This window comes from Numenius arquata, chromosome 2 (assembly GCF_964106895.1).
Source record: "Numenius arquata chromosome 2, bNumArq3.hap1.1, whole genome shotgun sequence".
In the NCBI taxonomy this organism is placed as follows: Eukaryota; Metazoa; Chordata; class Aves; order Charadriiformes; family Scolopacidae; genus Numenius; species Numenius arquata.
The window spans coordinates 27,563,935-27,589,179 of NC_133577.1; the positions used below are offsets into that span (position 1 = coordinate 27,563,935).

Consider the following 25,245-nt stretch of genomic DNA (forward strand, 5'->3'; position numbering starts at 1 on the left):
AGAGTGTTTGGGGAAGAAATGAGAAACTTGAGGAAATGTAAGCGATCTTCCCTTGCAAGTGTTGTGATGGGTTCTTGAGAGAAAAGCAAGCAGATTTTTTTCTTCTGAAAAAGCAGAGCTCCTCTTCTAAAGTAGTATGAAATCTAAATAGATTCAAATCGTATTATTATTCCAGCAATAAAAATGCACACAGACTTTGTTGCTAGAGCTCACAGTCACAGGCTAGTAACTGTAAAAGGATGAAGGAAAGACAGAAAACATACTGTGAAAACACATTATTCTCTGAAAATAAATAGCAGAGATTGCCAAGTGTTTCTCCACCTAGCAGCGTTAGCTGACTGTGTCGAGAACCTGAAAAAGGGAACAGGAGCCCTCTTGGATCTCCATAGAGTGGTATTTTGCACAAGAATTCGTATAGAAGAATGTATGAAAGCAGTTCTGAGAAGTGGCCCTAAAATAGCTTGAGCTTGCCTTCATTGGAGCAGGAGCTGCTGCAGTCAATAACAGGAATGGAGAGATAGGTAGGGACAAAGAAAACCTGTGAAAGCGAGAACAGAAAGGTGGAACTGGAGGTGGTGGAAAATGGTAAACTAATAGATGGCTTCAAAAAGAGATGTGATCAGGAGATCAGATGCAGAAAATTACTTCGGCAAAGTTTTAAATGCATGATCAGTATGTATCTTTCAGTAGTATCTCTCCAAAAGGCAATCTTCATGCTCAGTGTCACTGGATATAGTGTAGAACCACAACTCTGGGGCAGAATGATATAACTTTGTCTTCTAAAAAGAAATAATTTTTGGAAAATTTTATAACTCAGTTCTCATGTACATTAATAAAAGCAGATCATGAAGCGGCAGTGTGCCTTGTTTGCATGGAGAAGGTTTTTTCCATGGTTTTGGACTTATAAACTGAATTCTGGACCTGGATGTGTATTTTCTTGCTATACTTCTAGAATCTTTGTGCCCTAGTTTCCATGAGGTTAAGAAATAACTGTATTCTAGCAATACCATTAGTCAATTGGAAAAACACTCAAGCTTGTTTAATAACATATGCAAGAGTAAGTTTATATAATTTTTTTAGGTTTTGGTAGGAAGTAAAGGGCCTATTTGTAATAAGAAGCATTTCAAATTTATCTGTGACAACTACACACTTGCACAATTTCAGTGGGACCCCTCTGAATTGCACATATTTTTTTTATATTTAATACAGATTTTCTGAGAAATCTAAACTGAAGTTTTCTTGTTCATATGTAAGCTGGAGCCATTTTTGTGAGCTAGCCCCTACACAGGATTAGAAAAGCTTCAGAAAGACAATGTCAGACAAATTCTAAACCCCTCAAGCTGTGCAGAAAGAAGACAGGGTCTGTGAAGGTTTTTGTATGCATAGGCATGTTTAAAAATATAGTCCTTTGTTGATTTCTTCTCTGTTATTTTGTTCAGTTTTTTTTTCTCTGATTGTCACTGTCTGAGTTTCTAGGTTGTAGATTAATGCTTAACACTACCCACTGTGTATTTGTGATTTGCGTTTTGTAATTAAGGGGAACAATGGGAGTCCATTGGGTCTCGTTATATATAATGGTTGGTTTAATTTGTTTCACTTCTATCTTGTTAATTGTAAATTGATCATTAAGATTTGAATTCTAATCTGTCACCAGGGTTGTGAGTATTGAAGCTAGAGCAATGATCCTGGTTTTAATCACTGATGATGAGAAACAAATTTTATAATTTTGGTACATATTGCAGTTCATATATTTTAACACTGTATTTTATGGTGTTATAAATATTGTTAAATGACTTTTAGTGTAGTTTTACTGTTTGGACTATAATGTATAAATTATATTACTGGTTTGGCAACAGTCGGCATCCAACTGTGTGAGTTTAATTGAAGTAAAGAACACACACCCAGCTGAACTATTTTTCTGCATGTTTGGTTGACTGCAGTCATTGTGCTCAATACCAGGAGCAAAATGTTTGTTAAAGGTGGCCATACGAAGATGTGAAACAGTCTGTCTGAAGGATCAGTCATTAAAATTATATGCAACAATACTGTGTCAGCAGAAAAAATTTTAGAGCATGTATTTAATTGCTGTACAAGTAAACAATTGGTTTTGAGGAGGAAAAGGCAGTGCTTAAAAAGCACTGTGGATGAGTTCAGATGAGTCAAGGCAGCATTGCCACCTTAGTGTTCAAAAATCAGCTCACCCTGAAAATATCCTGAGACTGACTTTGAATTGTGACTATTTAATATCTCCTGGTTCTTTGCCGACAGTACTTGAATGCTTTGGAGAAACCTGGTTGTTGGTAGGTTGGTTGGTTTTTTTTTTTCAAGGCTCTTCCAGCAAGGATAGTAGGTAAAGATTTAAATTTGTTTTTATTATATAAAAAGTTATAGTTGAGGCATTCTTGGTAGTTGAATGGATTCAGAAGGATAGAGATTCAGAAATATAGAGTATATTCAGAAGTCTATTTTTGTTGTTGTCCCTGTTCTACCCATCCAGTTATCATCAATTATTTTTAATGCAGCGACAAGTAAATAGATTTTTGGCAAAACCTATTACCCATCTACTTACAAGCATGATTTTACATTTTCATTTTCCTGTGTTGTTGTAGCTTTGCTCTATGCAGTTTTGAAATAATATTGATTTCATACAGGTCTTTTGAGTCTATCAGATCCCAGGAGCACACACAGATACATTAAACTGACCGTATGACTTGTGTGGCCAGCCTGAGTCTGCAGAAGTGCAAGTCCATGCAAAGTCCAGCTCAGATGACCAAACTCCAAACGTCTGCACGCTTCAGTTTCTTCTAAGTCCACCATGGCTTACTACTTACAGAGTAGCTGTTGTGCAGCCACATCAGCATGTTCATGCTGTGTCCTTTAGTGTCCTTTAGTTGTTCTGGATCCATCAGGCAAGAGTGCTTAGTGCACAGATTTTTCTAAATTACCTCTGTCCCTGGCGTTACTTGTGGGCTATCTCTGAAGTTCAGGACTGTGTACTTTGGCATCTGCACTTCTCTTTCTCTCCCAACCCTGCTGTGACAGCCTGGGAGCAGAGTGATTCAGAAGCATTTATGGAGACCTGGTCCTATCCCTGGTTGCGTAGAATTGCTACTCCTAGTATAAATGTGCTATCATGTTTGGTACCGTTGTTTGAACTTATTATAATTCGGGGGGGGGAGGGGGTTTAGCCCAACAATTTTGAAGTTATTTAAATACCGTATAGAATTAACTGCTCAATCTTTGGAAACTGAGGTGGATGAGTGGTATATTTAAAGATGCAGAGGGAATCTTTGTCAGATGATAATGAAGCCTTTTGCTGTGCAGTCTTGTTTTGGGATTGATGTTGTCTCTTTAATGCCAAGATGTGAACCTTTTAACATTGACCTTAATAGGCATTCTGCCCTGCATATGTGCTGCCCTCCAATATCTCAGTGCAATGCAGTACTTGAATCTGGGTGGTCAAACTCTTAGATATTTACTTGGAAGGGACATTGTGTAAATAATATTTTAACTGGAATTTTTTTTTTTTTTTTTTTTTTTTGCTGTGTTCAACTGTAATTACAGAAGTTTGAGGAGAAGACAACATGAGTAACGTGGTTCAGATCATCAGGCATTTAGAGCTATATTTTAGAGATTAGAGATCATGCTACTTGTGTTTTCAATTCATTCAGTACTTTCTTATGTTTCATTAATTGTAGTTTTCAGTAGCATTTTGACTTTGGATGATTTGAATCCCTTGATCTTTCCAGAAATACTTCAGGCACCTTCAAATGTGCTAGAGTTAAATGAGTCCCTTTAAAACTTTGAGATTTTTAGCACCTTGAAAGTTACTTCTGCTGTTTCCATGAATGAGACAGCCACATATAAATACAGAAAAAGAAGCAGGATCCTCCAGTTGGGAAACCCTACAAGCATGATAATGTACAGTATTCCCACATGGCAAATGCTGTTGTTGCATTGTGCTGGCAAAAAAGGAACGCAATCTTGAGTTTAGTCCCTGTTACCACTTGGTTGGGCTTTGTTACGCCAGGTCTCTGTCGAGCTGCTCTGCAGTGGATCTTTGCTTTTATCCACTGATTGTCTTTCTTACAGTACCAGTATCACGAACAGACTGCATTCGTACTGTGTGATAACAATTGGTCCAACTGAGAGTGTTTTGTTAATGCTGACATTTAAGTTACTAGTATTTCTGTTAAATGATTGGTTTAAAAATTCGACTTCCATTACCTTCCTATAACATCCTGCCCACTGTTACATACCTGTCCAGGAAATTCTTGTGCTTTTAAGTTTGCTGTACAAATACATCAGCACGATTCTGATGTATTTGTCAGTGATGTTCCTTAATAGAGCTGTAACTCCCTCTCTATATTCAATTACATACAGTCTTCTTCCAAAATTTCTCTTGCTAAGTTCTTTTAAATTCACAGATGATGTCATGTATTGTTCTCTATTTAAACATGAAAAGATTATGTTGTCATTTTCAGATTTGACTTGTCAGTGTAACAACATGTTTTTGAGGGAGGAGTATTCCTTCCCCCCACTGTGCTTTGTTGTATTTTTCAGAATGTCAGTTGTTGTTGCATTCTATAACAGCCAGGAAGGTAAAGTATCTTTATCTGCTGTAATTGCAGCATATTTAAGTTTATGATTTAAAGATATATCTGAAGCTTTTTAACCTCAAGATCTGGAGTGGCAGATGCCATAAAACAAATTTGCTTTGCTTTTGATTCTTACTTTCTGATAGTATAGCAGATTCTGACATGTTCTCATTAACCTTTTCCAAAGAGTTAAACTGTACAAGTGCATAATGTATATTTTATCACAATTTAATTTGAGATCTTTTCCTGATATTAAGAAACAGCTCATGCCTGTTTCTACATGGGCTGATGGTTAGAGATGTAGCAAGTAGCAGTCCTGGGTCATTCATGGATCTGGTGTCTCTGCTCACACGTGAAGAATAAGAATTGCTAGAAGTGACTAATTTTCTTAAAGGCTGTGCTGTGTTTTATGTAGAGTAGGGTGTGCCTGTATGATTTGTCCCTTGTTTCTTAAGGTTTTATTCACTTTCCTCTTAATATGTTTTTATTTTTTTTAATCTGTGTAATGGTATTTTGGGCAGATTAGGTTAATAAAGTTTCTAGAACAGTACCACTATTGAGTGTTCAACCTGTACAGTGCAGTAAAGGTTGAAAAAGTTTTTAGTAGCAATTTTTGAATTGGATATTAGCTTTTACTAACAAACAACTTGAAATGTGTTTTCAGAATGCTGCCCAAATTCTTAACAAGTATGAATTTACATTTATTGATCTTATTTAACATGACTGACTGATTGCCATTGGCATATTTACCAGATACCCTTCAGCATCATGATCTTTTGTTTTAAGATTATTTGAAACAGTGTTTTGTTTCTGTGAGTTCTAGTAATAGCCTGTTTATGCATTACATATACATGTATGAAATTTTATAAATGCTGAAGCCACATATTGATGGCACGCGGCAGGATGAAATCTGACAACATCCATCATCACTGTGTTTTACTTCTGTAGATCTGAAATCAACCAGCTTAGTCAGGAAAAAGAGTATCTTCATGGCAGATTGGAGAAGATGCAGAAACGGAATGATGAATTGGACCAACAATGTATCCAGCATGGGAGAATGCATGAGAGGATGAAGTCGAGGTAGGAGGTCCTGTTAATCTGTCAGTACATGGTACCTGTTGTGTTGTGTAAACATAAAAATGACACTGGGTTGTTTGAAAGTGATACTCTTTCCTTACGAAAATGACCACCCCTTCCCCCTCCCCAAGCATTCTGTCAAGTTTTTTTATAACATCTTTTACTTGTGCCGTTTGAGATAAATAAAAGGAAAGCTTGAACAACGTAATCTTCCAAAGAATTTAAGCCTAGTACATATGTGTGTGGGCTGCTTCGGCTGTTCTCTGCTCTAACTTGGATGAATTGTCTTACCATATTAAAAAAAAAAGGCGGGGGGAGGTTATTCAGTAATATGAATGTAGAGTACAGATGTGGATTCCGTAATGCCATGCAATAGGTGTATTTTTTGGGTTTACCATCTTACCTTTCACAGTAATCTTTAACTTGTATAAACAGATGAATCTTACTGAAGATCTTAGTAGCCAGAGAACTATTAACATCTTCTAGGCACAATTAGCCTTTTCAGAGAAGCAGCAGCTTCCTCAGGAAAAGCTGGGAGCAGCTACAGCAAGACTAGTATGGAATTTTTCTGCTGATACTAATAGACTGTTGTGGCAGGAGTGTCCAGACTGATAATGCCTTGTGCTGTGATTTGGATTAGATGTCCTTAAAGATCACTGTGGAGACTTTTCTTTCTGGTACCAGAAAGTTCATCTAAACTTTCTTGTTCTGTTTTCTACTCCATGTTCAGTGTAACAGGCACTGGAAAGAGCTTAAGCATGTTGGGGAGGTAGAGGATAAAGTAGGGAGATGACTGAGAGGCAACTCTGCAGATCCAATCAGCCAGGCTTCCTCTTGTCAGTAGTGAAAGGCAAAATGCAGTTTAACTTCATTTGGACTAGGTAGTCCTGGCTGGGCAAAATGCTGTTTGCTTTTTTTAACTGCTGACCACCTGACACGAACAGAGCTTCCATGTATTGAAGCAACCAGTCTTGTATGCTCATTCTTTTTCAACTATTGATTTTTTTTAAAATTTTTTTTTTTGCTACCATCTCTTCGTTCTCTGTGTGTCCATATCAGCTTGTTTCTTGCAAGCTTTCCGCACATTCTTTTCAGTCGTCCAGGCCCCGTTATTCCCTCTTCCTTTTCAGATTTCTGTCTGTACCTCATCCTGTTCTTCTGTAACCCAGGATTGTCATCATCTTTTATAGCTCAGAGAACAAAGAAATTCAAAATGCTATGACTGTGTCCCTAATCTATGTGACCACATAATCTTTCCGTTCATCTCACCTCCCTTTTTGTTTTTTTTTACTTGTGGTGAATTCTTAGCATATGGAGGACATGCACTGAGGACTCAGGGTTACTTTCAGGGGAAAAAAGAATTAAATCTTTTTCTTTTTCTTTTTCTTTTTCTTTTTCTAGCTGTTTTTCTGTAGAATTATTAGTATCTAGTTGAATTTAAGACTGCTTTGTAAGATTTTAGGACAACCTTTCTTCTGACAGAACCAAATAGATCTGCTGGAAAATGTTGCTCATTCTCTGCTGCAGCAGCAATGATTATACACTGGAAAAGATTGAAAGCATTAATCCAGAACAGGAAAGTGGTTTGAAAGCAGAGTGGTCATGCTGCAGGCGGTGCCTTACCTTCTGCTGTTGTTTTGCTGACAACAAGGAGAGAAAACAGGACAATGATAGCATTTGTCTTATTTAATATTTTAAAATATGTAAATATGGCAGAGATTATGAGGTATTTGAATCATGAACAGTATACTTTACCAGCATTTTAAGAGGGGTCTCTTTTGACATATTTTTAATGATGATCTCGTACTATATTCATTTAAAATCCAGGTAATAACTTAAAGGCTGATGTAATAAACTGCTTTAAAAATTCAGTGTAATCTACTTTTAGTTTCCATATGAAAACTGTAATAGATATTTAGTATCAATTCCCAAATGCTATAAATTGGCTATGAAGTATTCAGATCTTAGTGAACAAAAGCAGAAAGTGTAACTACTACAACAAATAAATCTCCCAGTTCCTTATATTTATGTGGAACGACTGCCACCAAATAAAAATAGTGATTTTTCTGTTCTGATTTTCAAAGAGAAAGATCTGATTGTGCTATTTAGTAAAGGCAGAAGAACAAATAATAATAATAATAATGTGTTTTGCCTCAGATTTTCATCCATCAGTCAGATACTAATAATCACAACAAAATAATGTTAAGGATGATTACTTCTTAACACAATATGTTTCCCCTTTGTATGCCGCTATGAATAGCACTGGTCTTTTTGCAACACAACCCTGCAAAGTGGGTTCCTGTCTAATTTTCTGTCTGTTTTTATTCTGGCTTTCTCTAGAAACTTTCTTGTATCAAAATAATTTTGACTTAACTTGGGAACTAACATTTGCATTTGAATAATAAGGAATTGGGGTGTTTGTTTAAGAAGAAATCCCTGTCACTACTTGTGTTCAAGGAGAGTATGATGGCCCTGTTATAACTATTTTGTGGAAGGGTCAAGATCTAATTGATGATTTGGAATTTCTTTTAGAGTAACAATATTTGGGTGATTGTGATAGTAGCATTGCTGAAAATTAACAAGACAACTCTTTTTTTGCCATTCCTGTCTTTCTGTCTGGATGTGCTGTATATGAATATAATTTGAAATATCATAAAGGAGATTTAAAAAAAAAAAAAAAGGATTACTTTAAATTGCTATCATTTAAGATAATTTTAAATCAGTCATTTCAATGCGATGCAAATATCCGTCCCTTTCAGTGTGTTTTTTCTCAGTGAAATACAGCATTATAAGAAGTAGGTGTCCATCTAAATAATATAGCAGATGTACGCTGTCGGGAAAAATTTGGATTGAAAGATGTACGGTTTGCAGGACTAGGGTGACACATTAGGACTGCAGTAAAGCTTATGAAGAGATCTTCATTTAATGTTGTTAATCTAGCAACCCTGTGGATCTTTGTTTTGGATACATATGGTTTTTTTTTTTTTTACAAAAGTTTGTTCTTTTGATGTTTTTTGCAGTTATGTACTTTCCATTTTAGACAGTGTTTTGTTTAGCTAAGTAGATTTTCTCAAAAAGTATTATCTCAAAAGTATTAATTAACATGACATAGGGTAACTGATGTGCCACTGGAAGTGAGCTAGTCAGCATGTGTGACACTATGGATCTGAATCTTGGAGAAATAGATTCCTGTCTGCTTATGTGGCAAAGAGCACATTGGTATAAATTTTCAGCCTGAAAGCAAATTTTATTATTAAATTCTTCAAAATCCCATTCTGTAGTTCTGTGTTTATAGTAGAAATTAGCAGGTAGCAGAAAGTACGGGATTTTGTATAAGGCAGCGATAAAGATAGAAAGCTAGTCAAGAATAAAAAGAATATGTAGCAAAAATAAAAGGTTAAACTACCCTTCTGTTTTTCTTCTATGCTCTACTCCACAAAAAAAAAATAGGTTCCAGAGGAAGGAAAATTCAAATTCGTATTAATTGGGTAACTGTTCACATAATGTTGATTCATTCTCCCCTTTTATCTGTTTTCGAACCAAATTCCAAGCCGTGCTTTTTCACCTCTGTAGCTAGACCAGTCTGTAAATGCAGATCTACTTTATCACAAGCTCTGTTCTCTTATGATTTGGAGAGCAAGAAGAAACAGGCAAGAGTCTGCCTAGATCTATTATTGATGGAACATATTTCTTAAAAAGTAGTATTTGCCAAGGGCCAGGATTTCATCAGGCTATTTAAGCTTTCACTGAACTTAGTTAACAACTCTTGTAGTTACAAGGTTCAATTACGGCTTTGCTTTTCTGCATCTATTCTTCTCATAACGCAAGCATTTGGTTCCGAGTCATCTATTTAGAGAATTTCTTCTGTGGACAGCCAGTGTCTAAAATGGGAAGCATTTAATTTATCTAGCTCTTTTCTGTGTACATTTCCTGTTAAAGACCCAGATGATGTGTGGAAATACAGCAAATATGGAGCATTGTCTTCAAGCAGGAGAAGAAAATCCTAGGCAATCTTTTTCTTTTTTTCAAGATGAGCCAGCCATGCCTTTACATTTTATCAAGCAGCAAAAAAGAGCATATGGACAGTAGTTTGTATGAAGTATGAGGCTCTTTTGAAATCTTTTCAATAAAACATAAATTTAGAAGCTTCTAATGAGTTTTTTTCCAAGCATGTTTCCAAACTAAGTCCAGTATATGGGGTCTGGGACTATGAATTTTCTCTAAAACTTCCATTTTGGTGAATTAGAATTGGTATTACTGTTATTTTTGCTGTAATACGTGTGATCACTGTCCAATCTCTATAATGTGAATAATAATAATACATTTTATGCAAATTTTTATGGGGCTTTCTGTTGTGGTAGATTTTTGCGGGTGATGGTGTTACATGTATTTCGACTGTATTTTTGGGAGCTGAAGTTAAAAAGAAGAGCCTATAGGACTGGCAGTTTGGGGCAGATGTGTGTCTATTCCTCAGGCATCAGTGGTTGTAAGTTAACTATAAAAATGTTACAACCATCTGTGTAACAAGACGGCAGAGATCTGCTCTTTCCTGTTACTATAAATAAGGAGGAGATTTGTTTGACTTCATAGACATTGGATTTTATAAAGACTATATGTGTCAAATCGTAACTATGTGCCATGTTGCTGAGATGTGTCTGCAGCCAACTACCTGGGGTGTCTTCCCCTTCAGACATTCTAGTGTAGTGCAGCAACTGTGCAGAAATGTCTGTATAGCACGATGTGACAAATTATATTTGTTTTCTACCTATGGGGAAATGTATGATTCTTATGGATAAGCTTAACTGGAAAAGTAGCTAAAATGGATTCTTAAATGGACCACTCAAGGAGTTAGAGACAAAATGTGATATTCAGTTTGACAAAGGTTTTTCCCACCATTAAATTTTGTTTTGTTGTTGCCACTCAGTGATAGGGTATGAGAGATCACGTATGCATGAGACAACACATGTATATCAAAATTGAGACATGTATATTGAGAATATATCAGCAGTTTCAAGTAACTGATACATAAAATCACAATAGCTGGATTGCTGTCTATTACACTTCTGAATAGAGATTTTGGATTTTTTTTGCAAATCTCCAGTAGAACAATTGATTAAAATTATTCCTTGATAACTGGAGCAATCAAGTTGCACTTAAAATTTTACATTTTCTGCCTAAAGCTCTTCTACATTTTTTGTGTGTCTTTGTGTTTTCAAGAAATAGCGATAGGTGGAAGAACTCAGTTTTGGTCATTGCCTAAAAGATCATTGCCTATTTTTTTTTTCCAGTCCAGTTCATTCTTTGTTGAACATATTGTCTTCCTTATTTTTATTTTACTGGTAAGTTAGTATTTTCTTAAGTAACATTGAGGCAATTGTTACTATATTTTTACTAGACTAATCATCTCTTTTGAAGTGCAATTATAGAATAAAAGTGCACTTTATTGTGGCTTTTTAGTTTAAAATGCATTAATTTTTGTATTTAAACTAGAGATTAACATAGGTAGTGTCCATAACATCTTTGATATTAAGGTTGCTTCAATGTTTAAAGAGCAGTGCTCCACTTTTTCCTGAGCATCATGATTCATACCCATATATCTTTGCTGTGTCTCCAGTAACAACTGGAGACAGACCTGTTTGGAGAGCTTTTCATGCAAGGAGTTTGTAAAAAAACTTTGCGGTCACTGTGTCCGGCATTGCAGTGCAGCCAGATACAGCTCTCACCTCTGTCCAGAATTTGGGGTTATCACTATTACTTAATTTTACTTAAATATTACTTAATAGACTCACATTTAGGTTTAGAAATGCATACTCCAGAGAAGTACTATTAGGAAATAATCAACAGATGGTATGTATACACATGCACACATATACATATATATTGCAAATCCTGTCAGAGTCAGAAAGTGTATTTGGCTTTTGTTTAACGTTTGGGTGTTTGCACACAGTTCAGTGGTCTGGAATAGAAAATGGATGTTCAAATTCTCTCCCTCCCTCATCCTCTCCAGGTCACTATTTGTCTACTTACTATATATATGTTTGTCTATTTTTTCCCCCTCTTACTTTAAATATATGTCTGTATGTAGTGTTTTTATAAATGCATATATTGTTTATGCCTTTATATGTATAATATTCCTATTCTAAATAGTTAATAAGTTACATAGCCACTAAATGCTGCTTTTAAGGATTTATTCCCCAACTATTTGAATAGTAGACACATAAAGCAAAAATTATCTTAGACGTTAGAAAACCTGAAAATGTATACCAAGAGTAAAATACAGGGTCTCAGAAAATGCTGCAAAATAGTATGCAAATAAGTTGCTAGCCTTCTTAAGAAGCAAATGACAAGCAGAGGGAAATATCACACCCAGTTTTCAGATAGATGTTTAGGGAACTTAATAATGTTCCAAGAGATGTATTCCAGGTCACTGAGTACTGTGTTCCTCGATTGCAATTATCACTAAATGTGTGTGTGTGTGTATAAAATATATATACTTATATATACATATATAGTTTTTATATAGAGAGAGTTTTTATACATAGATTCTGTTGAAAAGGTATTGAGCTCCTATGTAAAAGTCATTAGGCCTCACTGCTCCAACTTGGACAACTGTTTCCAGCACCATTGATCTTCTAATTGGGATCCTTCTTATTTTTGGTCTGATTGTATTTGTGTTCCGCTTGTACCCACTTGTCCTTGAGCCAAAATTGGAATAAGTAGTTCTTTTGTTCTGCTTTTATTTTATCTGCACTGATAATGCAGATAATTATAGACTATGGTTGTATCTATTCAGTCCTACTTCTGATTAATAAGTGAAGCCTTCCTCTTTTGTTCTTCCTTTTGGAATAAGCTCTCCATCCTCCTCAGTTTTCTGATTGTTGATCTTTTTCGAATATGGGCAATCAGAACTGTCTACAGGGTGTTGGATGAGGGCATTTAAATATCTCAGATGGTGGAACTAATGTATTTACTGGAAATTCCTAACTGATGGATTCTACGATCACGTTTGCCTTTTTGACAGCTGCATAATATTGGCAGCTGATAATCCTTCTCTATCCAAGAAGTGCATCCAGAACCTCTTCCTCCCAAGTAAATTCAAGTTGTTAGCAAAGACTTTTCTTATGAACTGAGAATGCATTCAGTCCCTTGTGTAAGACTGTACTATAAAATTTCATCCCATTTCTGCTGTTCCAATCTTGTGAATCATCTGTTTCTTTCTGTGCAGTATCCCAGACTTTCTCTAAACTGATGACATCTCTTAAATTTATCAACCCACTCCCACTTTTTGTGCTGAGTCATAATTCAAAATATTCAAAAAATCTGTTTAAACTCGAATAAATCCACTTATATTTCTTCCCTACCCTCAATTGTTCCTGTTGCCTGTGCTCTTTATTTTAGTCAGTTACTTATCAACAACAGCTTAGTTAACAATTGCTGATGGGGCATGATATTTAATGTTTTGCTGAAGTTAGTGTAGGTAAGATTTATTGCACTTCCTTTATCAAAAAAATCAGCTGTCAAAGAATTTTGGATTGACATGACAGAATCTGTTTGGTCTAACTTATGTTTCAGTTTCTCATGTTTTCCATTTACCTTCATGTCCTTATACATTCTTTTTCCTTCAATATTTGTCGTAGGCTTTTCATGCATTTGAAGTCATGTTAACGGGCTGATAATTATCCAAATTGCCTTCTTTAAGGTTTAGTTAATGTTGCATCTGTTTTGATTGCTTAACAATCAAATCCTCCTGTCAGGAGAAAGGTGTAGCAGGGAAAACCACGATTTCTGTGTTCACTTTGCACATCAAGACAGCTGGTCACCACAATTTCAGTCTTTTAAAAACTGGAGAATAATATCTGGGAAAGAGATACCATGAACTTGGGGGATAGTCAATGCCTCAAAAAAAAGCTAGGTGGAAAAATAGCCAGGTTTTCTTGCTTCTGTGTTGGCCAGCTATCAGCACTCTGACTATCACCCCTTATGGTAATTGTCCACTCCTGAGAATATTTTCTACTCTACTGCTTTGATGTACTCTGCCTTCTCCAAAACAGACCTGAGTATAGTTTTTATTCATGCCATCAACTTCTGGGAGTCAAAGCCTTCAGCTCACTAATAGTAAGCTTGTGTTCTTGTCTACCGGGAATGTAAAAAACCCTGAAATATGTGTGACATAAAACAGCACAACATAAGGTTCCAGGCTGTTCTTGTTACTTTCTGTTGTCAGCACAGTTGTTGGTTTTCAAATTTAAATGTTAATTTAGCATTAACGAAGAATTCTTGATTCTCTCCTCTAAAATGGAGGTGGATAAAGGTGACGTCTTTGACAGCTCAGCTCAAACTCTCCTTGATATGGCAAGATCTAGAAATGGTTGGCCTTATGCACATCATAAGTGATGCTGAAAAAGATGTGCATCGTTGCAGAGAAGTGTACCTATGGTTTTCCAGTGAAACCCCATTTTATTCTCCTGCGTTTGCTACAAACCTGCAACTGTTTTAAATTTATTTTGGTCTTGCTTATAGTGGTGATATATGATCCTTCTTGTGTTAATCCAACGATTACCCCTTAAGCACTACCATATCTTCTACTTTGAAACACTTTGCCTTCAGTGCCTGGTAATAGCACCACTGGTCCATGGTAGTAGTCATGGACCACTCTTTCTCACCCCTTTCCCCAGAGATGTGAAATAAAAGTGAGCAAGCTGGATCCAAGTGCTTCTTTGCTGGCAGGTTCATAAAAACATAGTTGCTTAATGGCAAGAAACAGCACCAAAAAGCATGTCACAGTTCATTGAAGTTATCTGCTAAATGGTGTCCAGAGCTACGGAATAAATGTTTTTACACAGGATGATAACCTTTCCAATGTAGTAGAAACTCTGGAGGACAACCCTCCCCATGTTTCTCCCAGAAGTACACACCATAGCAGTCTTTAGCAAGTCTTGATTGTTTAGACCACCTAAAAAATTAAATTGTTAAAATCCCTGACTGTTATACTCACCTTGTTTTCTTTCTTCCATATTGTGTTGCATCTGCATTTTTAAAGTTCATTTTTCTGTACTGTATTTCTGTGATATCCTTGTGATGTGTCGGAATAGTAAAAAAAAAAAATGTTTTCAAATAGCCACAGTGAGACTAACACTATGCAGTAATTCAGCAGCAAATACCTAAATGGGGTATTTACCAGTAATTGGGATCTTCCTATTGGGCCTTAAGTGAACACACAATAATAGTAGAATCTGACTATTAACCCATTTGGCAAACTACTTTAAGCAGTAGCAAATTTCCTTCCGGTTTTGATCTCTGTGTATAACACTGAGATTTTCAGACTAAGGCTATTTAAACCCCTCCATTCCCATATAGTGGGGAACTGAAAATGAAGACAGATGAATAACATTTAAGCAGCTTCACAAGTGTGTTGTGAAAATTTACCAGCTCCGTAACGTTATCTATGTACCTGCCTGCTTTCAAGGTTATTGTTGTAAGAGAAGGAGACCCAAAACTAATGACAATTTATGTTCTTAATAAAATGAGAGTAGATTTTTGCAAGGCTATTGCAAGGCAGCTTTTTCCTCATAACTTTGGTGTTTTGATTGCTACTATAGGGTGCAGTCCTTCTCCTATGGAAGCTGATATAACTGTGGATTCTCTCATTTTCCATATTTAAGTCTAACCTGCTTTTAAATCTTTGAGCGTTTAGCCTCGATGTATCTTGTGCCAGTAGTTCCGTAACTAATGTTGCACTTAAAGGGGGTTTGTTTTGTTTTTTTCCCTTCATGATTTTTGTTTTCAATCTTTCAAACTAACTGTAAGTGCTGGGTTTTTTTGCATTATGAAACCAAAGACTTATTTTTGTACTGGTTTTGTTCTCTAAAACACAGATAGAATCTTCTTTTGCCTATTTCTTATCTAACTTAAACTATCATTCTTTTCTGGAGGTCCAGTCACATTCATTATCAGTTTCAAATTAAATACTAAAAAGTAGTTGTAAGTGTTTATTGTGCCTTGTGATAGTGCTAATTGGTGGTAGCCTAATAGTAACAGGCATTGTGCTAGTTTCTCAAAATGCTATCTTAAATGTGTTATCCCTCAGCTACTAATCGCAGAAGTTGTAGTGAAATGGGTATTATGGAAGTGGCTATAAGGAAGGACAGTGTGATAAGAGCTACTTAGCATCTACATTTCTAGTGTACTCAGGACAGCATTATGTGTGCTCAGGGCTCCTCAGTTTGGTTCTCAAATGAAGCAGCAATGATAGAAAATATGAAGGAAATGGAAAAGGTTAATAGATTATTCTGTGTTTGTTTGACTTGTGCTTTGTGAACAGTAAATTCATATATGGAGGGAAAGAAAGGGGAAATTAGTTGGCTTTTTAAAAGAAACTTCTTTTTGACCTCAAAGAGCCAGATTACACCTTTAGTTATATATATGGAAATGCATCCTTGTCCTAAATATGATATCTCATTACTTGGGACTTGATCCTGAACGGTCTTTAGAATTCTGATTTGACTCAAGTCAAGGTTGCTAAATATTTCCAGGTCTCCATTTTCAAAAGATTGCCTCAGTGTCATGGCTGAAATTACAGTAATCTTTTCTCCACTTATGTAAAGCGGTGTAATCATTTTGAGTGCTACACTAGCACTTCCCACACTACTGGGGATTTAGCCCTAGTTTTAGCTATGTGTCTTGCATGTAGTCAAAAACCAAGTTTCAGGTTTTTGGGTTGGTGGTTTTTTTCCCTTTGCTTGGATTACTTGAGTGGTTGACCTTTTATATATATATTTATAAAAAAAATACGTGTATGTAAATATGCATATATGTATGTACACACACACAGTTTCGGAACTAAAAGAAAGCTCATCTGTATATTGACACCAAGCACGGACGATTGCACAGAATAAATGTTTGGAGGCATGTGACTTAAAAGCACTCTGACTTTAACTTTTACCATCATGAAAACTATTTTGATCTGCCATGCCTTCTTATGCACATGTTAGATGATGCAAATACTTGTGCTTCCCAAATCAGTTTTATGAATAAAATGCGGAAACAAGCTGAGCAGAGGCATATGTATCCTTGGGAAAAGGCTTTCATAGGCTGGGCATAAATGGAATTTCTTCATTGACTTTCTGTAATGTTTAACCCACGTCAATAAAATCCACAGGAAATGTGTCTAACACTTTGTCCTTTTTAAATTTCCATTTTTAATAGCAAGACGACACTCCAGGCAGTGCATTTCTGGGGGATTATTGCATTTCTCGGGTGGCTGAAGTCACTCACCCTTCAGCCTTGTGCCTCGCAACACACCCGAGGCGAGCAATAATCCCCAGCAAGGCACTGCCTGTCTTATCTTATTGCTTAATTATTATACCTATTTAATGCTGCTTAGAACATTGTCAGCTGTTGAGAAAAGGTAATTATCACTAGTCAAATGAAAAACACTTTTTTGGCTGCCTTACGGATACACATTTTACTGGTACCTTGATACATAATGAAGCCTGATAGCAAAACTTTTGCTTGTCTCTTCTTCAAGCCACAGCTGTTTCCCTGCTAAATTCATCCCATCTGTCTCCCCTTCCGTAAGGCTGTAGGCAGTATAGCATAAGTACAGAAGCAGTTCAGTGCTATTTTGGATAAACATAGCTGAAATTTGAATCTTTGCCATTTGCAATGCACACATTTTGTTTTACTGCTGTAAAGAGAGCTGTCAAAATAAAAACTACATGGATAATTTACTGAAATATAGTCAAATAAAGGGATGATCAAAGGGGAAAAATGAAGATGTAATATAGGGTCACTCTCACTTTCTTGGTGTATTCTGAATAATGTAATTGTTGACCTCTTAACATTGCTGGATTCAGAGAAATTGGTAGTGAATGAGAGAAGTAGAAGCCACTGAAGTGTGAAGTCTAGACTTCATGCCACAAAGGTTAATTGTTGCGGACAATTATTTGTGATAGTGCCCTTTTGAGATATCTGACCAAGGTATAGTTCTATACTTGTTTTATAAGGAGCATATATTGTGTAAGATAATACAGCTTGGAAATTAAAACCAACATTTCTATGTGTGGCACTTTGTCTTTGAAAATGGAAGGACACCATAATGATCACTGTGAGGCAACAGTCATCTACACTGTCATTTATTCTTTGCAGTTTTAGCTGATATGGAAAGATATATATTAAAGCTGAATACAATTGTCTCTTGTTGAGTTTGTTGTTCTAAATTTGATTGGTGGTTGGTTACCCAAGGCTTATGTTTGAAATTCCAGTCTTTCTGAAACAAAAGATCCAAATCCCAGTAAGGTCTGTTTGATAGTTCATCTTTGCAACTTGAATAAATTGGGTACAATGCAATATACAACATTTGAGATTCTTTCAGACAAAACTCTTTTAAAAAAGATGTGCTGTCCTGCCAAAGTGTTGGAAATCCTGTGGCGCCTCTAGTAAGAGATGGGTTTTGATCTCTGCATCTTGGATATATTTTCCTTTCACTGCTCTATTGTGTTCTGTGTGGCCCATGTCAGAGAAGGCTATATTTCATCAGCACTGTGGTATATTTACCAACACTGTATGGCTGGTAAAGGCTTAGGAGTCTTTTTGGGAGAACCTTGGAAGCTCTTTCCAGGTTAACCCTGGTGCGTATTTGGGATAGTTCTGTGTTGTGTGAAAGTTAATTCTTGAAGGCTAGTGCTTCCAAATTCATATTGTGTTAGGTAAAGGTGAACAAAGCCATGTTTGTCCAAACCTAGAAGATGCTCTTACTGACGAAGAAACCGATGAAGAAGTTAATGTTAGTGGACAATGAAATGATCTCAATATAAAATTAATCTAAATGTTACAAGCAGAAAGTTCCTTTGGGAAGAAGCACTTTGTGGAGTTCACTACTACTGAAATACCAATTTCAGTGTTCTGTATTGAGGTAGAGACAGGGAAAAAATGATGTTAAGTCATTAGCTTCTTCAGTATTTACAGGATTGTTTTCAAGCTGTATCAAAAGAAACAAAAGCTTTTGTAATATTACTAAGAAAGGTACTGCTACATGAAAAGCTTACACAGTGATTTTCATGTAAATACATGTAAAATCAATACTCTGCGGCAAGAACCAAGACTGCATTATTCCTTCACATTTACAGAAATGTTAGAATTTCTCTCTTTTTATAGAGACTAAATTGAAATATATTCAAAAGTTGTGAAATATTATTTTTAGTTTTGTTCAGTAATGACTATAGATAAGGATGATATAATCTGGGAGACTGTATGATGGTATTTAGTCCTCCTGTAACTAATCCAGGAGCTGGTAACATGGCTACTGCACTAGAACTAGTACTCTCATGTTTCAGTTTAAAGGAAGAAAGACTCCGCTAGTTTTAAAGGAAACCCAGTTCTTCAAGGACTCCGCCTCTGCCCCCCTTCAGCCATGACTGAAAGAGCAGTTGTATAGACTTGTTTGAACACTTAGTAGGTCACTGAAATATTGCAGAAAAACATCCAGGTACTTGGGCCATCTTGGAACAGTTGCTTTTATAGTAAATACATTGTTATAGAATCACAGAATCATCCAGGTTGGAAGAGACCCTTGGGATCATCGAGTCCAACCATCTACCCTACACTACAAAGTTCTTCCCCATATCATATCCCCCAACACCGCATCTAAATGTCTCTTAAACACATCCAGGGATGGTGACTCAACCACCTCCCTGGGCAGCCTATTCCAATGCCCGACCACTCTTTCTGTGAAAAATTCTTTCCTAATGTTCAGTCTAAACCTACCCTGCTGGAGCTTGAAGCCATTCCCTCTTGTTCTGTCATTAATTACCTGTGCAAAAAGACCAGCACCAAAACCCATACAATTCTTCTACAATTCCCCCATACAATTCTTGTGGAAAAACTGGCTTCACACGGCCTGGATGAGCATACGATCCGCTGGGTCAAGCAATGGCTGACTGGAAGGTCCCAAAGAGTGGTGCTCAATGGATTTAAATCCAGCTGGCGGCCGGTCACAAGTGGTGTGCCTCAGTGCTCAGTGTTAGGACCATTTCTATTGTTATATTCTTGAAAGTCCTACTAAGGTCTGATCTTACTGTTTAAAAATAGTGCCTATGGCTTAGACATCCAGTTGTGTTTAGAACTGTGTAAATTACTTGCAGTAAAAGAACATTTAACATCTGATGAAACACATGCACGTACCAACTTAATGTTTCAAGAAACTTAATGAGCTTTTTTATTTTCTCCTCTCCAAAATGAGAGATTTACTTGTGTGCTGTGTTACATATTGGAAATGGTTAGCCTCTGATAGAATTATTTAGGTAGCTGCTGTAAGTTCATGTGGGAGGCCTGTACCATCATGCGTAACAAATCTGACAAATTCACTCTATTTTTTCCAAACATGATTCCAAAGCTGCAAATATCTAAAGAAAACTCAATTTTTACGAGTTTTACTCTCTTACAGGGTTTGTGCAAATGAGACTTAAGGATGGAGGAGTGGACAAGATCAAGAACAAAACAAGTTGTAGTGGTTTCCCATGTGCAAAATATTAAGCAAGCTGTCAATCTTATGCTTTTCACATATTTATTGCACGTTATTTTTGCAGTCCTGAGTGTCTTACCATAAGTACATACATTTGTTGATGATGTGATCAAAAATCCAAGATCACATGAATTCCAGGTGATCCTTCGCCTACAGTGTTGAGTATGCTTCAACTGTTGGGACTGTTTGTGGTGATCTGGATCTAATAAGGAGGCTTCTTTTTGTCAAATCTAGCACTTCAAATACTCATCTGGTTTTGTCTGGGTATCATCTTTTTACTTACATCCAGGATTTTTTCTTTCTGCCTATGTGTTTTTAGATCAGACAGAAGGCCCTATATTTCCACACTATATTTCCACCCTTTCCTTCTGCAGGTTAGTGAAAGGATAAAACGAAAAGAAGGAATGGGTCAGAGGAGATCACATACTACCAGACCAGAAAACCATTCAGTATAGAACTGGAAGTACAGAAGAGGAAAAACACTTCTTACAGTGCTGATTTCTGTTCTTTTCCTTTTTTCATGCTTTTCTTGGTTTAAGGTAATTTTAGGCACTCCATCTCACACTTCCACACGTGGAAGAAGTGTTTCCTGATAAAAAACATGTTCTGAAGATTTCTGGATCTTCTGAAATAAATAAATAAATAGATTTGGAATGTACACAGTGAACAAAAACCTCTGGGACAGGAATTATTTATGCAAAAGCAGAGGTAAAATTTATTTTGGTAAAAGCAGAACTGATTAGAGTCCTGGTAGCTAAATTCATTAGCAGATCTTCCAGTTCCGCTTCTGTTAAAGCAGTGTTGCAAGATAAATGAGTGATCCTTCCCATGCTACTTTCTTTCCTTTTAATAGTCAGTGGCACTTTGGTTGCTGGAAATGTCTGGATTTGTTCAGTCCCTTAAACACAACAGATAACTGTAGAGCAAAATTGAAAATTATGTTTACCTAATATATTAGTGTTATTTGTGTGAAAGTATAATCTTAAAAAATTTGTTCCACTGAAATTTGTTCTCTCCTATTAAGCTAATTTCTATTCATATTTTCAAATAGCACATTTGGGGATTCTTTCCTTTGTAATCTTTATGGGAAGGAATTTTTTCCTAGTACTTTAGTGACTTTCTGCATCAGATTGGAAGGTAATGTTAGTCAGTAATGTTTACTTCAACAAATGTAAATTCAAATTAAATCTATTATTTAAATAGCATAATGGAAACACATGGTGCTTTGTAGTCATGTAATTAAAGAAGATCTGTGCCTCCAGGAGTTTATGATCTAAAGATCAAAAACAGTTCCACGTGCAACAGACCTCTTCTAAATATTGGTGTACAATTTGGGGATTTTGTCTTGCATTTACTTCAGCATAAATTTTACTGTTGAGCAGAGATTTCACCCAGGCCAGTGCAGTACTGTTTGGGATGTAATGCTTAAGTATTGTACTTGACATTTTGTGCCTGGACAGTTAACTCTTAGCACAGAAAAGCTTGGTGTTTTGATGTCAAGATTTATGCCTTGCTTATTTAACAGTAACACTGGGAATTAAACTTTGTGGATTATGCTAGTTTAGTTGAGGGGAGGGAATCAAATTCTTGTCTTTAACAAGGAGTCTAACTAGCCATGCTTTTTTTTTTTTTTCCAGTTGTGAAAGTAATTTTGTGCAAAATTGCATTTGAGTTAAATTATTCACTTGTCCTGGGGCAATAGCCTGTATTCACTTTCCAGCTGAGCCAACTAAAAATATGGGAAACAGACCAGCCTAATATTCCATTGTTGCCTTATATAATGTGGTGGTTTGGAAATGATGATGAAGGCAACCTGGATATTTCATGGATGAAATAGTAGATTCATAAACTGAAAGCTTTGCTTGCTATTTGTAATGGTGTTTTCTCCCTTCCTTTCAAAAGTCTGTGCTCGCAAATCAGAGATGTTGCTTTTATTTAAAAAAGAAAAGAGGAGAACAAAGAAAGAGGAAAAAAAATGAAGCCTCTTTATCCTTTGAAGACATCTTTGCCTGAATTGCTGGGTAGGTTCCCTCAAAAGCCCTGGACTCCTTCAAAACTTGGAACTAAGTCCAGACCCCAACTAGGGAAGGTAGGGTACTTTGTTTAGTGTACTTCAAGTCTTAGTTTTCTCCCCACAATATGCTACAGAAGAGTCTGGGTGTAAACACATAGGTTGTTATTGTCAAGTGTGATGGTTTGGGATTTCTTCCAATTATCATCCTAATTAGGGCCCTGAATCAAAAAGAATTTTTCATTTCTTTTGGGCGTCAGGGGCTAAATGAAGACCTGACTGTGAACCCCATGACTCAGAGGTCACTGGAAACCACTAAGCCCCTTTGTCACTGCACTGACTTAGCTGCAAAATAACTTACCCACTCTAAGAGGCAACTTTTACCTCCAGCCTCCTTGCCTGAGCTTTTTCCCTACATTAAGGTACCTCACGTGTTTTTTTTTTTTCCCTTATGCCAGTGCTTTTTTTTTTTTCCTCAGTCGGTGCTGTTGCTTAGGATTCCACAGCTTGGAGGTGCTACTGTGTTTGGTTTTCCTCCGTCATTTAAATCCATAAAACATGAATTCTGGCCACTTCCTGATCCTCTCAGTTTTGAGTCTGGCAGCTATTGGAGACTTCTGAGCATTTTGGTTTGAACTTACGGCAGTTCTCTTCCAAGTGCTGTGCTTCAGTTTTACCCATACTGTGGTACAGATGCTGGCGTTGCTGGTTGAAGGTCATATGTGTGCTGTGTGGAAATAATATTGTACTGATCTTTTCTAATGCCTTCTAAGATAAAGCTGTGAAATGGTTGCATGTTATGAGTGGATGTTGATGCTTTTCTTCCAGACAGCTCTGAGCAAAATTTTTGTGCTTCAGGTATGGCTACACACTAGTCGGGGTAAAGTAGATTTTCTCGCAATGAGCAATAGTACAAGTCTTACCTTCTGCATGTTTGCAACTGGATTTCCTTTCTACTGCACTCCTTTTCTTAACCATTTTTCTGAGAAAAATGAGCCTTTGGGTCATATGGTATGTGGCTTCGCATAGACTTTTGTTACATGACAGGCTAATTTAGCAACCAGAATTTGTTTTCCACTTCTTCCTACTCATTGCTTTTGTCTTCTGCTGACATACTGGATTCTGTGCTGTACCAAAGGAAGCCCTAAATGACAACTAGTGTAGCATTGTGCCTGGGACCTGTGTATTTGGATCTAGACTCAGATGAAGGACTTGTGCTCAAAAACATTCAGTGCTTGACAATACCAAATACCGAATTTCTTTTCTAACAGTTGAATCAGTGTTAATTTCATGATTCTAATGCAACACTGAAAAAAAAATCCTTTATCAGTTGTCGTACCTTAATAGTTTCAGGGTGCTTTGGGTGAAAGAATAATCAAGAAGAATAAGATTTCCTAAGAGGGTGTAACATTGGTAGTCTTAAACAAACAACCCACCCCTCCAAAAAACCTGAAACACCAAAGCAAAAAACCCAAACTGCAGAGGTCCTATGAAAAGAGACAATAATTCTGACATCAGGCAGTTAAATAACAGACTCTGATGCGGAAAACTGCCCCAGATTCCAACATTCCTTTCAGCTGACATTAGAAAACAAGGTAGACTTAGCATGAGAAATAGTGTCTTTATATGAAGAGATTGCTCTTGTTAGGCCCATATGTGAACCATATATCCAGATTCTCTCTACATCCGCTCACATGTCTCCCTGTCAGCATCTGAAGAGAGATCCCCAAATGTTCAAATGTACCTTTCAGATCAGAGTTTAATTTTAGAAGACTATCTTGGCCTATTAATTTTGATTATAAGAGTGCTGTGATGGAGGAAACAACAGATTACAAGTAAAATTTCAGAAGTCAAAATGCTACAAAGCTGCAGAAATAAATGCAAGTGCAACTTGCAGTAATAGGTCACAATACTTGTATATAGTAAAACATTTATGTGCAAAATATATATCATTATTGAATAATTAATAATTCACTGGGGAGTATATTGTTCATGTGCACTTTGTATGTTAAAAGCTACAACATGGAGGCTGAATAATTCCATGACCTGCGTGTGTCAGACGAGGAAGGCAGTTAAAAGCCCAAATAATAGTTCCAGAGCTGACACTTGCAGAAATTTGGAACTTCAGTACTGCAGAACATCTTGGACATTTTTGCAATGTCTATGTTTTGTCATACTTAATCTGTAAACATTCTTTTCAATTTAATGACAAGCCTTAAAATATACAAGCAAAAGTCAAACTTGGTGGGCTTCTTAAAAAAAAAAAAAAAGGCAAAAAGCTTACTAGGGATTGCTTGATGCATATAAGCAAAGTAAGCTCCTAGGCAATTCAGAAGAATCACCCTGATTATTAAAATAAGATCAGGTAATGCATGAGAGTTAGTATAATAAAAACTGATTACATTAGAATAGTTTGAATACCATGTAACTTGTAGAAATGTTAATTGAAGTCTTTCAGATACCTTATTGATTACCTAATTTCTCTGTAAGGTGTATTTTCTTACTGTATCCTTAAATATAAGTACATGAAGTCACTATCCAGAACTAGAAATGATACTAAAACAGGAGTTGCAAAATTAAAAATGCCAGTATGAAGTTTAATCATTATTCAATGTAGCCGTTCTATACTTTCTGCTTTGATAATGGATGTGTAGGAGCATTCATGTGGTTATGAAGGAAGAAATTAATTCCCTTACTAATATCCTCACTTCTCCATGTAGTCCTTTTCAAATTGAAGGGGTTTTGCTTTCAATTCTCCACTTCTCTTTGTCTCAAAAGAGGAAAAATGTTCTGTTATTTCTACAAATTACTGCAGAAATTCTTTTGTTTCTACAAGTCACAAATGAAGTGTCCAATAAACTGGGTAGATGATTTACAATTATTATTTATTGATATCAGACACTTCAGATATACCTAGAATATGAATCAAAAGCTTTAAACCTTTTTTCATAATCTTTTTTATTCCATATAATAACTGTCTTCTGTTTAAAAACTTTAACAAAAACCTCACACAGAGACCCCCAAAAACAAACCAACCA

The 25,245-nt window shown here is 36.3% G+C and overlaps 1 protein-coding gene across 1 annotated transcript in view; it reads left to right on the forward strand.

Moving 5' to 3' along the window:
* SDCCAG8 (SHH signaling and ciliogenesis regulator SDCCAG8) overlaps window positions 1-25,245 on the forward strand; it is a 117,784-nt gene that overhangs the window by 69,924 nt on the left and 22,615 nt on the right. Inside the window, exon 16 of the mRNA XM_074166010.1 lies at window positions 5,547-5,678. Coding sequence (XP_074022111.1) covers window positions 5,547-5,678 — 132 coding nt within the window. The remainder of the gene's footprint in view (window positions 1-5,546; window positions 5,679-25,245) is intronic.